This window comes from Dryobates pubescens, chromosome Z (assembly GCF_014839835.1).
Source record: "Dryobates pubescens isolate bDryPub1 chromosome Z, bDryPub1.pri, whole genome shotgun sequence".
Classification (NCBI taxonomy): Eukaryota; Metazoa; Chordata; class Aves; order Piciformes; family Picidae; genus Dryobates; species Dryobates pubescens.
The window spans coordinates 73,116,268-73,132,985 of NC_071657.1; the positions used below are offsets into that span (position 1 = coordinate 73,116,268).

Consider the following 16,718-nt stretch of genomic DNA (forward strand, 5'->3'; position numbering starts at 1 on the left):
CATGCCCACCTCTCCAGCCTGTCAAGGTCCCTCTGGATGGCATCCCTTCCCTCCAGCGTGTCTGCTGCACCACACAGCTTGGTGTCATCAGCAAGATGCACTCAATGCCAAGGTGCTGAGGGTGCACTCAATGCCACTGTCCATGGCACCCACAAAGATGTTGAACAAGCCTGGTCCCAGGACTGTACTGTACTTTTCTGTACTGTAAGCCTAGCAAAAAATGCTATATATTTGCCAGCAAAAAGTGAAGTTTTTAAAATAAATCAAGCTGCAGGTCAGCTCTCCCTGGAAAATGGCTGGCTGCTGTGGAAATTTGTTGCACACTATGTGCTTTGACAAATTCATGCAGTGTCTCTCTTTTTTAGCATGAATCCTCAGAATAGCTTTACCCTGTCCCTGTGGCTTCACCTCTACATCTCTCTCACAGGTGAGAAAGCAGATGTTAAACAATAGTAAATGTTGTGGATTCAGAGGGTGTTTCAGCATCACCATTTGTAACTCCTCTAGGTCTGGTCTCTGCAGTTTGGGACACTTCTTGAAGGCAGGGGCCCTGTACTGTTGCGGCCTGCTCCCAGGTGTCACACATCCTACACTTAGCAGACAAAGGTGATGCTCTCAATAAAACCTAGTGAAGACTTAATGCTTGACAGCACCTTAGTACTACTGTACTCTTCTAGATCACCCCATAAACCCCCTCAACTGATGTCACTGTCAAGCCTGTGTTAAATTGCATCTCAGAGGAAAAGGTAGTAATTTCTTCTGCTGGCTTTAGTTCTTTGTGTACTCCTAGGTCACACAAGTCCCAGTTTGTAACTTTTTTTCTTTTTTATGATGAAGTAACTGCAGAATGCTCTGCTTACAGCTTCCAGCCAGGTCAAAACCCCAGCATGTGGTTTAAGCTATATTAAGTCACACCTCCTTCACCTGGCTATGAAGGTAGGGTGGAAATGGTGTCAGGCTCCCTGGAGTGAAGTTGAGATAGTTGATTTCCTAGTGGGCCAAGGGCCCTGCTACATGATCTGTCAAAACTGAAGTGGGTAACAGGGGTTATTGTGTAGACTAAGTTGGCTGAGTGTAAGTAGCATAACATGGTAAAAGTACAAGCTTTGGAGAACAGATGTGGGTGGCTATTTACCCATCACATACAAAGTGCAGGGACGAGCATGAAACTAGGAACCTCATGAATGTGTGTGTACTGCTTACATGCTGTGCATGAAAAGGAAACAGTCTTTGTTCTGGATGTGGAAAACATCTCACTATTTGATTTAAAAAATATTATTCTCAGCTATGCCCTAGGTAAGTTGGTCACAGGAATCTAATCTGAAATCTCAGCTGCAGAGTAAGTCACACAGGAGTGATTATTACCTTCCATGTAAAATGTGTTGGCAGAGCCTCTTGGTATACTAGAGAAGAGCTTCCCAAACCTATCAAGCATTATGGGCACAGCTCTATTCCTTTAGATGCTTCAGGGACAAGCTTGGGAAGAGGGGTGCACATCCTGCTCTAAAGCATGTAAGGGTTTGTTACCAGAATTTATCCAGGTCTGTCACTGCCCTGCTCCAGTCCTGTACTGAAGTCACATGTCAAAGCTCTTCCCTGAGTGACACCTTTCTTAAAGCAAGCATTTCTTACTCGTGTTTGACCTTGAAAGGAGTGTTTAATGGAGCTACAACTAATTATTTTAGCAAAGTTAAATGCTTTATTGCAAAGGTGTAAAAAACTGACAGAATAAATACCTTGTGACACAGAGTAAGGAACCTGTGGCCAACAGGTTCAGACTTGACACTGAAGAGCAATTCCTGCAGTGGTAGGATTCCATCTTCCTTCAAGATCACATTGAGTCCACAAGATCGTCATCAGTCCACTCTTCCTAATAGAAGGGAAAAAGCAAGGCCCTGAGCAAGGTGTGAATCTGGTGTGCTTACAGTAAGCTGGGCCTGGCCCAGCCTGGCTGTAGAACGCAGTGCTATTGCCCATGCTGTCACTATGTTTGCTGGTTAGAGTGAATGGCAGTGACACAGAGAACTTCCCACATCTCCGAACTGTGCCTGCTATCACAAACCTTAAGCAGCAAGTTTAAATTGAGCTCTTGCATACTTGACAGATGAGCATTTCTGCCATGGCACATGATTGTGCTTATCTTGCACACTTCCTTCTGCTTCTCACAACTAGCCAGTAATTAGTTGCCCATCCTGGTTAACTTAATAGCTGAAATGGGAGCTCATGCAAAGCCTGCACACAAGTCACTTGATGAAATGCAGGTTTGTCAAGTGCCCCTTCAGGTTCTCATACCGTGCCTGACCTAGGTCACAGCCAGGAACTGCTGACCAACATGAGAGGACATTCTCTTTCCTTAGGCTCCCTCTACTCTGGCTTTCTGCTGAAGCTCGCTCGCTCCCCCCTGGTTAAGTGTAAGCACAGCTGAAGCAGCTTCTTTAAGCATGCTGTTAGGAGATACCAATCAAGTTTTTATTTCTTGTGTTCATTTAAAATGTTTTTGGCATGCCCTTCCCAAGAAATGCTACCCAGTGTGTTCAGTGTCTTGTGCAGGCAATAAAAACCAAAAAACATAGTTAAGTAAACATGGGAAAGGGAAGGTGATTTTTTGTATTAATCTTGGCTAACTATAGCTAATCCCAGAATATAGCACTGAAAGCTCCCTGGGACTGAGTCCTACCCCTTGCTTCTGCAAGCATGCCACAGTGGGGTTGGTCTCTTCTCCCAGGCAACCAGCACCAGAACAAGAGGACACAGTCTCAAGCTGCACCAGGGGAAGTTTAGGCTCGAGGCAAAGACGAAGTTCTTCACAGAGAGAGTTGTTAGCCATTGGAATGTGCTGCCCAGGGAGGTGGTGGAGTCACTGTCTCTGGAGGTGTTCAAGAGGGGATTGGACGTGGCACTTGGTGCCATGGTCTAGTAGTCATGAGGTCTTGGGTGACAGGTTGGACTTGATGATCTTTGAGGTCTTTTCCAACCTTGCTGAGTCCATGATTTTATGATACCCCCTCCCTTGCCAAACCCACACCGAAAAAGCCCGATAGGCTTTTTGCAGTGAGGATTTAATACCCAACAGAAGAATTCCATGAATAGAAGAAAAGCTAATAAACAAAATATTTGAACTCTTGGTGCCTAAGCCTTGAACTTAACAGGAGTTAGGAAGTTACTGTCATTTCAGCATGTTGTAGTTTGAGTTGGGTGCCCCCCTGGTGGGTTCACTTCCTGTGTCAAGAAGTCCAGCCCAGAGGGATGGACACAGGAAATTGTGTATTTCCTACCATAATTCTTTGCACCACTATAAGATCCAGTGCGGAGTCTGGCACTTCCTCTTTCCTTCCCTCTCCGAGACTTGGTAACTGGGGGAGAGATCTCCCGGCCATGGGCCTGACTGGGCCCAAGGCTACAGGGGGATGGGCAGTCTCAGGCCTGGCCAGCTGAGACTAGCCCAGCAGAGGGAGGGGGAAGAAGGAGCCCTGGGGGTTTTGGATGCACCCTCAGGTGGGGATGGGATCTTTCTGTGTCACTGCGCTTTGGGTTTTCTGTAACATTCACCGCTTTCTATTTAAACTTTCATCACTTTTGCAATCCGTTTGTCTGAGTCGTTATTTCTGCCTGTGGTGGGGAGGGGATCTGCCCCAACCCATTACATTTTGGCGCCCAACGTGGGGCTGAACTTTGCACTGAAGTAGGTGCACTGGACGTGGTGGGACACCGTCGCCGTCTGGTTCATGGTGCCGGCGGCACAGCGGGCAGCAGCGCCGGGCGGGCACGGGGCGCCCGCGGCTCCCGGCGCCTCCTGAGCGGCTGGGGGTGCTCCGGCTGCAGCTCCGGCTGCTTGAGCTTTAGCTCATGCTCCTCCCTTATGGACAACTCTGCAGAGATTTCCACAGGAGCTCATAGTGCAACTTTTTACCTAGAATCTTGTGCTTCTAATGGCTTTCATCACTTTGGCAACCAAGTCACCTGTGCCAAACCAGTTCCCAGTGTGTTTCTCTACCATTTGAGACTGGCACTCTACCATTTGTAACCTTGCTCTTAATTTCAGATACACAAGTGCATTATTAGCCTAACAGTGTGCATTTCAGCCTAATTACTTGTAGATATAATATTGTTGTATCAGCTGACCAGAGGCGTGAAGCCTCAAGGTTTGAGGAGTATGCACATACCATCATCTTTCAAAATATCAGGTCACACTTAAAGGACATAAAAGTCCTGGCCAGCTCAGATCTGCTCTTCCAGGTAAGTGCTTCTAAATCAAACTACACAAGTGTCAACCTTTAGGTTGTTTTAAACACTCATATGTCTGAACAGCTTAATTTTCAGGACTTGCCAAAACTGCAAGAGGTTATTGTGAAACAGTGTGCAATGTGTTTTTTTCTAGTTTATTCTTATGGAAAAAAACATAATTATCAAATTAATAAGAAACCCAAACACTGAAGCTGCTTCAAACTGTAGTGGCATAACCAGAATAAGACACACACCCCTTTAATTTAAACTGGGGGTGGGGAATGAAGTGCATCAGGCTGAAGTTCTTCCCAAGTCATTTTGAGAGACTGAAAAGTTTTATGCATGCTACTTGTGAGGTGCCAATGTGCTTCAAGAAAGAAGCTGAAGCTTTTACAGCATTAAATAATTGCCATAAAGTTTGCTTGAAGTGCCAGATTTCATTAGACACTTTCAATGCTGACTTTAATTAGAATGTTGTTGAAATCCATTTTAGATTCTGGCTGGACACGACAGCATCAAGCTGCTGTAGTATCTTATAGCAGCAAGACGCCTTGACATACAAAGCCACACATTTTGTTAACATTTTGACAGATGACCCTCCTCAGCTGTTAGCACGTTTTTCTGAACAACATAACTAAGGTCTGAGTATGAAGATGTGCAATGTCTTCAGTATTAAAAGCAGGCCCGTTAGGAAGGTTCTTCACAGAGCTAATCTTCCACCAGAATGTTTTCTCTACAACTCCCAATCAATGTCACCAATGAAAGCTCTGAAAGGCACCCAGAAAAATCTAAAGGATTAGCTTAATTTTGTTTTCCTTTGTTGAGCCACTCTCTTCATTCCATCTTCACCTTATTTCTGGTCTTGTAACCTGCAGTGCTAGCTACCCATCTGCAAATGACGCAAGCCTCAAATTGGCTAACAAATTTGGCTTTCTACTTTCTGCAAGAAGCCGAATAAAATAAATGGAAACAGTTTCAGAAATGCTGACCAGCAGGGGAAAAAAAAACAAAACAAAACCCCACACACAGGGGGAAAAAAAAAAAGCTTGCTTCAGCATACACAGATTTATTTCATCTGCATTCTAGCCAGGGGGTTTCCACCTGCTAAGCTACAATTTCTCCTCAGGTGTTGAGCTCCTGGCATTTCACCACAATATTGCAGATCTCACTTTCACAGCTATTTCCCCTCACTGGCATCGTGGCGCCTCACATGCTAGAAGCGCTATGCTTGACGTTGTTCCATGGTTATTCTGTGGTTTGGCAGAAGTCTGAAAGCACAGAAAAGAGCAGGCAGGATGGCCTGCCTGCTTCTCTCCCTCAGGAAGAAGCTGGGGGGAAGAACACCCTCAAGCATGAGCTAATGTAAACTGTCTCAGCTTTTGGTAAGCCAAAAAATCACTCTGAGCAACACATGAAAGCATATTAACAGATGCTGAAGTTTGTCTCACTGTCTGTGTCACTTTTGTCTTGGCAGCTGGTGAAAACAAGTGCAACAAGTTTACTGACCTCATCCACTTTAGATTTCTTTGAGACATACTCATCATCTTCATAACCCTTCCTCTTCTTCCTAACCCCCATTCAGAACAAAAAAAAAAAAAAAAAAGTGAAACACTCAGACATGCCTTATTTGGCCACAAGATCAGATTATGGACACATTTGTCATGAAACACCAAAGCCTCAACTAGCAGCTTGCTGGAGGTTCAGGTTCCTAAAGTGAAAAGGGCAGAAAAGAAGAAAATCAGGAAGTCCTTTGCCATCCATGTAAGGCTAAAGCAAACCTTAACTCTTATGTTTTAATCGCATCACTCTGAAGTCCTGGATTCTCATTATGTGTGATACCAAGTGGCCAGACCTTAGAAGCCACTGAGGATTCATAGTTTTTATTATAAATTAACTGGTTATTACAGCTTGCAGTGCAAATCAGCACAAAAGAAACAGGTGTTTACAGGTATTGCTGCAAAGCACCACTTTTGAGTCTTAGGTCTCAGCTTCCAGGAGACTCCAAGTAAGCCTGTGAGCAGACATCCTTGTATGTCTATTTCTGCATTTTAATTTTCACTCACACAGATCAGGGAAAGTTAACAGCAACGGCAGAATTTATGCACAAAGAAGAAGTATCTACTTACGGATTTGCACTAAGTGAAAGCTCCAAGCTGTGACACTTCTCCAGTTTCTGCTTCAGAGCAGCAACCTCTTCAGGCCTTGGCAGCTCATATTTCTTTATGAGATTTTTCATGCCTGCGGAAGCAACAACACAGGTCTGAGCACATTAAATAATTCTGGCTCTACGTAGCATTGGGTTTGCATGGCCAGGATTTGGTAGTGATGGGGCTGTAAGGGTGGCTTCTATAAGGAGAAATAATTTCCCCAAGTGGGTTTTGCCTATGATGGTAATTGTTGAGTGATCTTTTCCTGACCTTATCTTGACCTAGGAGCCTTTGATTCTATTTCCCCTGTCCAGATGAAGGCAGTGATAGAGCAGTTTTGGTGGGCACCAGCATCAGCCCACCACATTTATGAATTACACAAGCTTATTCATCATTAACCTTGAGCCAAGAATTCACCTTCTCATATCACTGTAAGAATATAAATCTTCAAGCAGTTTCTATTAGGACAAAAAAAATAATCACAATGTTACAGAGGAAAGACAGAACCTAAGTTACAACTCCATTAGGTTTTGAAAGCACTGTATCTAGTTTTTAATTACTATGGTGGGTTGACATTTCCCCCCATCCCCCAGCATTAATTTTGCCAGACCAACTCAGTTGGAAGCAAATGGAAGCTGTATTTACAAGCAGAACCACACTCTACAATGGAATGAAATGAACATGTACATAATATACAGTATTTACAATATTACACAGATATTTACAGGTAACAAAGCACATGAAAACCCCCCCATCAAAGAGACCAGGGAAGCCCTTCCACTGCCTCCCAACCCCCTGTCCCAAGAGAGATAGGAGCAGAGAGAAAGCAGACGTTAGACTTATCCCAAACAATTCAGCCAAAAGCAAGTTAATCTCTCCCGAGCAAAGCAAGCAGAGAAGAGATCAGAAAAGACAAAGAATTGCTTTGTAACAGCCACTTTTATAGCAGATATTTCTCCAATGAATTTGTTTAGAATAATCTTTAGTTTTCCTTTTTACACCCAATAGTGATTTATTTACATTTTTCTACTTTTCTGCTCAAAATCTGTAACTACATTTTAAAGGCATAGCCTAAACCCACCACAATCACTCAAAAGACACTGCAAGGCCACATGCAAACATATTGCAAAGAGTCAAGACAGAAAGCTCATCAAGTAAAATCCTCTGTCAAAGCAAGCATTAGAACTTCCAAATATTAACTCATCCCAGACTGCTTGCTTGCAAAACTTCCCGTCCCATACAGCACTCAAAACGTCAGAGGATCAGAAATAACATCAGTAAAACTTAACTATCATCTTACATCCAAGATCAATTCCACAGAGCATCAAGTATCGCAAAAGCTGAGCACAAAGAGCTACACTGAGATGAGCCGTTGGCATCACTGATTCTGGATGTCCTTAAGGTGAGTTATAGCAGAGTTCACATCACTCTGCTAACAAGCCTCAAAATGCACAGCTCTTGTTGCATTCAGCATTTTACCTCATTCTTAAGGGACTGTAGTCTTATGAATACAAATTCATGTACAGCTACCCTGCTAGCAGCAGGATTTTTAACCCTAGCACCAGTTACCTGTAAAACTAGCCATTTAAATATGCTTCAACGTTTCTCTCCAGCTATTGTATGTTTGCAGAGGGCTAAAGCTACCTTCCAGAGTAATGCAAATGAAGAATAAGTGATCCCAGAATTCCCTTTGCATCTGAGTAAAGGAAATCTGAAGACTGGATTCATTAGCACAAAAAGAAAGGGAAGAGCACTTTGAATTTCATAAGCCTAAATTATTTATTTTGGGAAGAACACCATCAATGTAGTAATACAGAGACTATAGGAAGGACATGGAACTGTTAGAGGGGGTCCTGAGGAGGGCCACAAGGGCTGGAACCCTTTTCTTCCTATGAGGACAGGTAGAGAGGTTTGGAGCATCAATAGTGTGGCCAGCAGGAGCAGGGAAGTCGTTGTGCCCCTGTACTCAGCACTGGTTAGGCCACACCTTGAGTACTGTGTCCAGTTCTGGGCCCCTCAGTTTAAGGACATTGAGACACTTGAACATGTCCAGAGAAGAGCAACGAGGCTGGTGAGAGGCCTCGAGCACAAAAGGAGAGGCTGAGGGAGCTGGGATTGTTTAGCCTGGAGGCTCAGGGGAGACCTTATTGCTGTCTACAACTACCTGAAGGGTGATCTCTCCTCCCAGGCAACCAGCACCAGAACCAGGGGACACAGTCTCAAGCTGCACCAGGGGAAGTTTAGGCTCGAGGTGAGGAGAAAGTTCTTCACCGAGAGAATCATTCATCATTGGAATGGGCTGCCCAGGGAGGTGATGGAGTCGCCGTCCCTGGAGGTGTTCAAGAGGGGACTGGACGTGGCACTTGGTGCCATGGTCTAGTGATGAGGTTTGTGGTGACAGGTTGGACTTTATCTTTGAGGTCTCTTCCAACCTTGGTGATTCTGTGATTGCTTCTGCATAGAGAAGACCCCAGGGAGGCCTTACAGCAGCCTTCCAGTATTTGAAGGGAGCTTACAGGGCAGCTACAAAGGGACTTTGTACAAAGGCTTATAGTGACAGGACAGGAGGTAATGGATATAGATTCAAAGAAGCTTGATTTAGATTAGACATCAAGAAGAAATTCTTTACCATGAGGGTGGTGAGGCACTGGAAAAGGATGCCCACAGAAGTTGTGGAGGTTCCAACCCCAGAAGTACTCAAGGCCAGGTTGGACAGAGCCTTGAGCAACCTGGTCTTGTGGGAGGCGTCAGGGCAGGGGGATGGAACTAGAAGATCTTTAAGGCCCCTTCCAACTCAAACCATTCTGTAACTGTATGAATTTAAACTGGATCTGTAGTCCTTAGGAAATTGTAGGGTGAAGTCACCAGAGTCAAAGGATTGCATTTTTTATGTTACCACTCTCCCATTTTTAAGCATTAACTAACTGATTACTTACTGGAAATTTCATATCCCAGCCTTTTTAATTAAAAAAAGGTAAAAATCAGTGATCAGTGTCCTACATTCCCTGTTTTCTTGGCTAAACCATGCTAGCATTCTTAGTGTTTTATATCTAGAACATATAAAGATGTTTAGGTTTGGTATTGTGATAAACAACAAATCAAAACATAGTTTGAAACATCTTTATAACTGCAAAACAGAAGTGAAGTGCAAATCCTGGCATATCACTTAGCATTAGTCATTTAGCCTAGAAAAGGTCCCCTCTGGTGGCAGAAGTAGCTACGTACACCCTTGTGCCTGAAGCTGTAATTTTCATCATTTACAAAAACCATTGTCTCATTCCCAAAGCAGATTTCTCATTAAGTCAGCTGCTACCACTTCAATGACTACAGCATTTGTTGTTCTAAGAAGCATCAGGCCCTTTGCCTTCCAATTTCATTTGTTCATACCCACAAAAAGTCAGAGTTCTCTACCCTTGCATCTACAAGCTAAGTAGTTCATTCTACTGTACATGTCCTACTTAGTCATTTTCCAATCTTTACTTACATTTCATGTTCTCTAGTAGACTGGCTAAGGATGCTTTTTCTTCTTTCATCATAAGAGTTTCTGATAAATAACTGCAAAGAGACATGGAGGAGTAAGTTCTTGATGTGTAAGGTCTTGTGGCAAAAATCATTAGTTAATAAAAGATATTATTATTATTATTACTATTTACATCTGCCAGATCTTTGATTAGACCAAGAACATTAGCACACCCTGATTACAGAAGGGCTATAAAGTGTAAAGAAGGAACATCTGTCATTTGCAACATTTTTCTTCCCTAAGAATGTTACATCAGCTTTCCCCCGGCCATGCAACAAACCCAAGTTCCAACACTGCAGAATTAAGCATTCACAGGTAAGCCCCATCAGGCTAAATCAACTTAGATTTAAGTTTCTGTAAGTTGCCACACTAACATCCCACTACTGCAGAGTATGGCTGCTGCAAAATGCAAATACTTCACAAGAGCAGGCTTCAGACACATCTATGGAGTAAAGCTTCCAAGATGGGACTGCTTCTTTGGGCAGCTGAAAGCAAATCCAAAATGCTGTCTTGTAAAAAGTCTGTGGGTCTCTTCCTCTTCCCTCGGAGATTTAAACTTCCTTTTACTAAGAAAATTGATACAGACACACACCACCTCAGTAGAACTTCCAGCACACCAAGATCCACAACAACCAAGTAGTTTTATTCCTTCTGGGAAACGCACTTCTTGTTAAATCTCAAAAAATCAGAAGGCTCCAAAGTGCATCAGCCCACTCAGTCTGTTAACATCACTTAGTTCATAGACACACAGGACCCACACAGAGGCATGAGTCACTATGATGGTAAGCTGACAGCTGCTTCTAGTATCACTGCTCTTGTAGAGCTCAAATTTTAGAGTATTATTTCACCTTGTGCTGACACAAGGCTAAATAGAAATTAAGGTTAATTTAGAGACCACTATTAGCCAGAGCATATTGGTACCTATTTTTTCCTGAAGCTCTTTTTCACCTGTACAGTGACATGGAAGCAATCGCCCACATTCCATCCCACCTCTGCCAGCACACCTACTCACAAGCCCACAGAACCTAACTGCAGCATTAGGAGCTCAAACACAGGTAAAACAGTAAAAAGCAAGGTTACAGCAACTGTATGGTGCAGAGAGGTGACAGATTTGAGTTCTCCATGAATATACAAAGAAAGTTCACACACTACCTACAAATCCTTCTAGGGTTTTCTAAGCACGCTTTCAGGTAATTCAGAAATTACATCAAAATATCAAGTTCTGGTAAGCACCTGACTGTTTTCATACTATTCTGAGAGGACAGTGAACCCTGCCAAGGATACTCTTACACTTTTACAACAGAGATTTGAGATTCTTTTAGAGTAGGTGAAAGAAAAGCGTCTTTAAAACAAGCTGTTTGCATTCAGCCATTGTGCCTGAAGGTGTTACACCCTAGATAAAAAAATGCTCACAGAGCATCATGCAAATAAAACACTCCAGATGCAGCTGCTTACAGCAACTGCCTCCTTTCTTTTCCTCAAGAAAATGGTAGGTTTTAGCTTAAGAAAGAATCAAACCAAACAAACCATGCTTTTCAGCAATGATAGCAAGGTGTTTATACCACCTTGGCAAACACCAGTGGAAGGAAAAAAGGACAGATCTAAAACAGCCCCTTGTTAGTCCACTTCCATGCAAACTGAACAGCAGTACCAGCCAAACACAGCACTTAAGTTTCCACGTGCTTAGTAGCAGTTGTCAGCTCAGTGCAATTTCAAGCCTATTTTTCCAGTGATTCTCTAGATGTTTCATACTCAGTTTCTACTGTATTTCCACCTTCTTCACTCTAATCTTCAAGATGAGCCCGAAAATCCTACGCTGTTCTCATTAAGAAATCGCCAGGGTTTTTTTAGCTTTCTTCCAAAGGAATACAGAAAACGGACACCAACTAATTCCATGTAGATTTTTTTTTTAATGGAAAAAAAAATAATCAAAAAAAGCAGATGAAATATTTAAATCAAACTTAATTACGAAAACCAACAAGGAAAGAAAGTAATACCTTTCCATATTAATTCCTGCTCTTGAAGCACTAGATAATATGGCAGTGAGAGCTATCTGTGATGGAGCAAAGAGCAGATATGCATCTGTCAGAGCTACTCGAGTGAGGAAGTCATCAGCAGATTTCCTCAAAACCTCAGGGTTCTCCAGCAATGGATAGCGGGTCTGAAAAAGCAAGTATTAAGGAAAGTAAGTAGCTGGTTCCTCATCTGGTGGTTTGCAAGCTCAGAACACATAGTTCAACAATGTTGTGTAAAGCCAAAAGGTAGCAGGCAACTTTCTCACTCAAAAAAAAGTAAATTAATCTAAAATGCTTAAAGACCACAACTAAATAAATTGGCTTTCAGGTATTTGTCTATCACTTTTAAAACTTGATCTTTTAAGATCATTAAAGGAAGTAAAGGCTGCTAACACAACCCAGAGCAGATTTGTATTGTGTTAGTATACAGAGTACATAGCATATAAATCAACAGTACCTTCAGATCAATTAGAAACCCCTCAAATGGCCTGTATGGATTGTGGACGATCAGATGGAAGTTCAGTTGCTGAATAAGCAGTAGCTCATACTCCAGTATCTGCTCAAGAGCTTTCTCCTGTCCAACAGGGCTTTCACGAAGGTTGCTAACAAACTGTGCACTGGACACATTAAATTCATCTACTTTGCAGGCTAAAAATGCACATGTTAGCCTTGAGGAGGGAAAAGGAAAAACAAATCCAACAACAACCAACTGACAAATGCAGCATCCACCTTTTAGCAACAGTTCTCAGAAAATGTCTGTTTTCCAAGTTTCTGAACAAAGCAAACTTTACCAAACAGAAACCAAAAATGAGCATACTTTTACTTACATTTAAGCTCTTTGATTTCCTTTATCATTCTCTCAGGTATTTAAGGATAGAAGGATTGTATCCCCAGTGTTCCCAGTGACAGAAATAACTTAAGATATGCAGATAACTCACATTATTATCCGAGGATGATACTCCATCACTGAGTTGTTGAGGTAAAAGCGTTTGAAATACATGCAAGCTGTTCCCTAAATAACAAAATAATGAGAGAGGGAAAAGTAAGTATGAAAGTAAAAATGGACCAAGATTAAAAAAAAGAGACAAAATCACAGGTTTGAGTATACTTTACAGACATAAGATAGAGTAAGGCACTAGCATGCACACAACGCTCTATCAGTAAATATTCTGAAGTCTAATACATTTACAGCTGCAAGACTCTTAACAAAATGGCAGCTTTGTTATTTTGTTTCTTCCATTTTTTTATATATATATATATTTAGAAAGACAGTGACACCCTGAAATATCTTCATGAGAAGAGCAATGAAATGTAATTTAAGAAATGGCCTGCAATAGGAACAGTGTGGCCAGCAGGAGCAGGGAAGTCATTGTGCCCCTGTACTCTGCATTGGTTAGGCCACACCTTGAGTCCTGTGTCCAGTTCTGGGCCCCTCAGTTTAAGAAGGACATCGAGACACTTGAACGTGTCCAGAGAAGGGCAACAAGGCTGGGGAGAGGCCTTGAGCACAGCCCTATGAGGAGAGGCTGAGGGAGCTGGGATTGTTCAGCCTGGAGAAGAGGAGGCTCAGGGGGGAACCGCATTGCTCTCTACAACTACCTGAAAGGTGGTTGTAGCCAGGAAGGGGTTGGTCTCTTCTCTCTAGCAACCAGCACCAGAACAAGAGGACACAGTCTCAAGCTGCACCAGGAGAAGTTTAGGCTTGAGGTGAGGAGAAAGTTCTTCACCAACAGAGTGATTTGTTATTGGAATGGGCTGCCTGGGGAGGTGGTGGAGTCACTGTCCCTGGATGTGTTCAAGAGGGGGTTGGATGTGGCACTTGGTGCCATGGTCTAGTCATGAGGTCTGTGGTGACAGGTTGGACTTGATGATCTTTGAGGTCTCTTCCAACCTTAGTGATACTGTGATACTGTAAAGAGCAGCTAAAAAAGCTATCTTTTAAATTGTGAGCAACCCCAGACATTTGGCTTTCCAAATCAGTGAATTTCCCAATGTATTTTAACACCTATGCATCTGTGTGTTTAGAATTACTGATGTGAATGCCAAACTCCCATGCTGATCTGAACCCCACAGGCATGAAAGCCTTGGTGAGTCAGATGCAGCACACATACTCTACATGGGCCACTTCAGAAATATAAGGTCTGGCTCCACAGAGGAGGTAATGGCTGACTACTACTAGATTTCAAATGCTTCTTCAGAATAGTCATTATTCATCTGTGTTATCCACCACACCTGCCAGAAAAAGGGAGGAGTGGCAGGGGCAACATACATTACACATCTTAATGGCACAATTTCACTCCTTGCTTCAGCTGTTGAGCTCCCATGCCCTCTCTTCTGAAAACAGTTCTGCATTCAACATAAGCCAGTTTAAAGATACTTTCTTCTTTTCCTCCATTGATCAGTTTATTGCCTATGCAGATGCTTAACCCAGCTTGCTTTGGGGGCAAACAAACACCAGTGCTTGAGAAACGACCAGACAGCATCCCAGCTCTGTTACTAACTCCTTTAACTACAAGAAGCTCACGTTATTCATTATCAATCCATATATCGTTAGGTTTGTTTTTGCTTAAAGGGAAGAGTTCAAAGCCTAAGGGGAAGAGTTTAAAGTCATCCTGGCAAGCGTAACACCCACAAGAAACGGATCAAGAGAGAAATAAGTCTTGTTTTAGAAACAGCTGCACTGCCCAGAAACAGTTAAACTGCTGTCCGAAACAGACTGCAGCACTGGCAGACAAAACCATAAGTTTTGCAAGACACCCGTGCTCTCAAGCAGAAGATAAGCGGCAGAAGATGGAGCAATAGACACGGAAGGAGCAAAGCCTCCATCTCGACTGTTAACACACCAGAAGTCACACCGAGCAGGCTCGGCAGCTTACCACCACGGATTTCGGCATGGCAGGTTTGAAGACGGTGCAGAAGTCCAGCAACCGCTTTTCGTAGTGTTTGCATATCGCCAGCTCCTCGTGAGGCTCCAAGAGAAGAGGGTCGGTGGGCTGGACCTTGAGGGGAGCAAAGCCGTGCCCGACTTACCGGCGGCGCTCCAGAGCTGCCACCGCCTCCCCTCAGGTGCAGGGAAAAAGCCGGCCAGGAGGAGGCCGCAACCAGACCCGGCCCCGGCCCCGGCCACGCCGCCCCCATCCTTCTCCTCACGGCCCCTCGCCCCGCACCTTCCCACTCGCCGTCACTTTGCTGCGGAACTTGCGGTTTGCTTCGGCCCGGCGCTGCGTCAGCGCCTCCTCGTCGCTGAAGGTCCAGTGCCGCCGCTGAGTGCTACTGTAGTACATGACGGCGACAGCCGTAGCAGCCGCGCTGCCCGATGCGCTTTATGGCAGGCGGCGCGCTGTACGTCGGGCGCGGGGCATGCCGGGAGTTATAGTTTGGCGGGAGAGGGGCGAGGCGCCGCCGGGCGGGCGCGGGGTAGTGGTGGGGATGAGGGTGGGGGCAATGGGGGTGGGGCAGGGTCAGATTGCTCACCCCGGGCTGCATCAGGGTGCCGGCAGCAGGCGGCGCTGCGAGAACTGAATAGGTTGGGAAAGACCTTTAAGATCACAGAGTCAAATGGTTAACCCAGCAGTGCAGGCCACCGCCTGCACCACAGCTGCGCGGATTTTACAGTCTCCAGAGGTGGTGACTCTACCGCTGCCCCGGACAGCTTGTTCCACGGCTTGACAGCTCTTACAGTAAAGACTTTTTTCCTAATTATTAATAAGAATAATACAGAATACAGAATTGACCAGGTTGGAAAAGACCTTTGAGATCATCAAGTCCAACCTATCACCCAACACCATCCAATCAACTAAACCATGGCACTAAGTGCCTCATCCAGTCTCTTTTTAAAGACCTCCAGTGATGGTGACTCCACCACCTCCTTGGGCAGCTCATTCCAATGGCTAGTCACTCTTTCTGTGAAGAACTTCTTCTTAATATCCAGCCTAATCCTCCCCTGGCACAGCTTGAGACTGTGTCCTCTTGTTCTGGTGCTGGTTGCCTGGGAGAACACCCCCCACCTGGCTACAACCTCCCTTCAGGTAGCTGTAGACAGCAATAAGGTCTCAACCTGAACTTCCACTGGTGCAGCCTGAGGCCTTTGCCTCTTTCTTGCTCATTACTTGGCAGAAAAGACTGACCCCCACCTGGCTCCAACCTCATTCCAGGGAGTTGTAGAGAGTGAGAAGGTCTCCTCTCAGCCTCCTCCAGACAAAACAAACCCACTTGCCCCAGCTGCTTCTCATATACTCTTCACCAGCTTCCTTGCCATTTTCTGTACTCACTTCAGCACCTCAATGTCCTTGTAGCAAGGGGTCCAAAACTCAATGCAGTACTCGAGGTGCAGCCTTGCCAGTGCCCAGTACAGGGGCGGGATCACTTCTCTGCTTCTGCTGACTACACCATTCCAGGCCAGGATGCTGTTGACCTTTTTGGTCACCTGTGTAGACTGCTGGCTCATGTTCAGATGGCTGTCAGGCAGCACCCCCAGGTCTTTTTCTGCCAAACAGCTTTCCAGCTGCTCTGCCCCAGGCTTGTAGCAGTGCTTGGGTTTGTTATGACACAAGTACAAGACTTGGTACTTGGGCTCATTAGCCTTCTTAGAACTGACCTCAGCTGATCGATCCAGCTCTCTTTGCAGAGCCTTCCTACCCTCCAGCAGTATGCTTGGAGTCTGTCTGACACTGCATGAACTCAAGGTTCCCACTGGCTGAAGAGTTATTTTTATTCTCCTTTTAAAAGAACTGTTTCACTAAGTTGATCATTATTAGGCCTTTCTTATGGAGATTAAGAAAGATCTCTGTACTGCCTCTATCTTTTAGCTTC

General features: G+C 44.3%; 1 protein-coding gene across 1 annotated transcript; it reads right to left on the reverse strand.

Moving 5' to 3' along the window:
• Nucleotides 1-1,427: 1,427 nt before the first annotated feature.
• CCNH (cyclin H) lies at nucleotides 1,428-15,190 on the reverse strand. The gene is made up of 9 exons (XM_054178723.1): nucleotides 15,074-15,190; nucleotides 14,783-14,905; nucleotides 12,845-12,918; nucleotides 12,364-12,574; nucleotides 11,889-12,052; nucleotides 9,856-9,926; nucleotides 6,351-6,462; nucleotides 5,731-5,791; nucleotides 1,428-1,870 (listed from the first exon to the last, which is right to left on the reverse strand). The coding sequence occupies exons 1-9, from the start codon at nucleotides 15,188-15,190 to the stop codon at nucleotides 1,832-1,834; spliced, it is 972 nt and encodes a 323-aa protein (XP_054034698.1). The 3' UTR covers nucleotides 1,428-1,831.
• Between the last annotated feature and the right edge of the window lie 1,528 nt (nucleotides 15,191-16,718).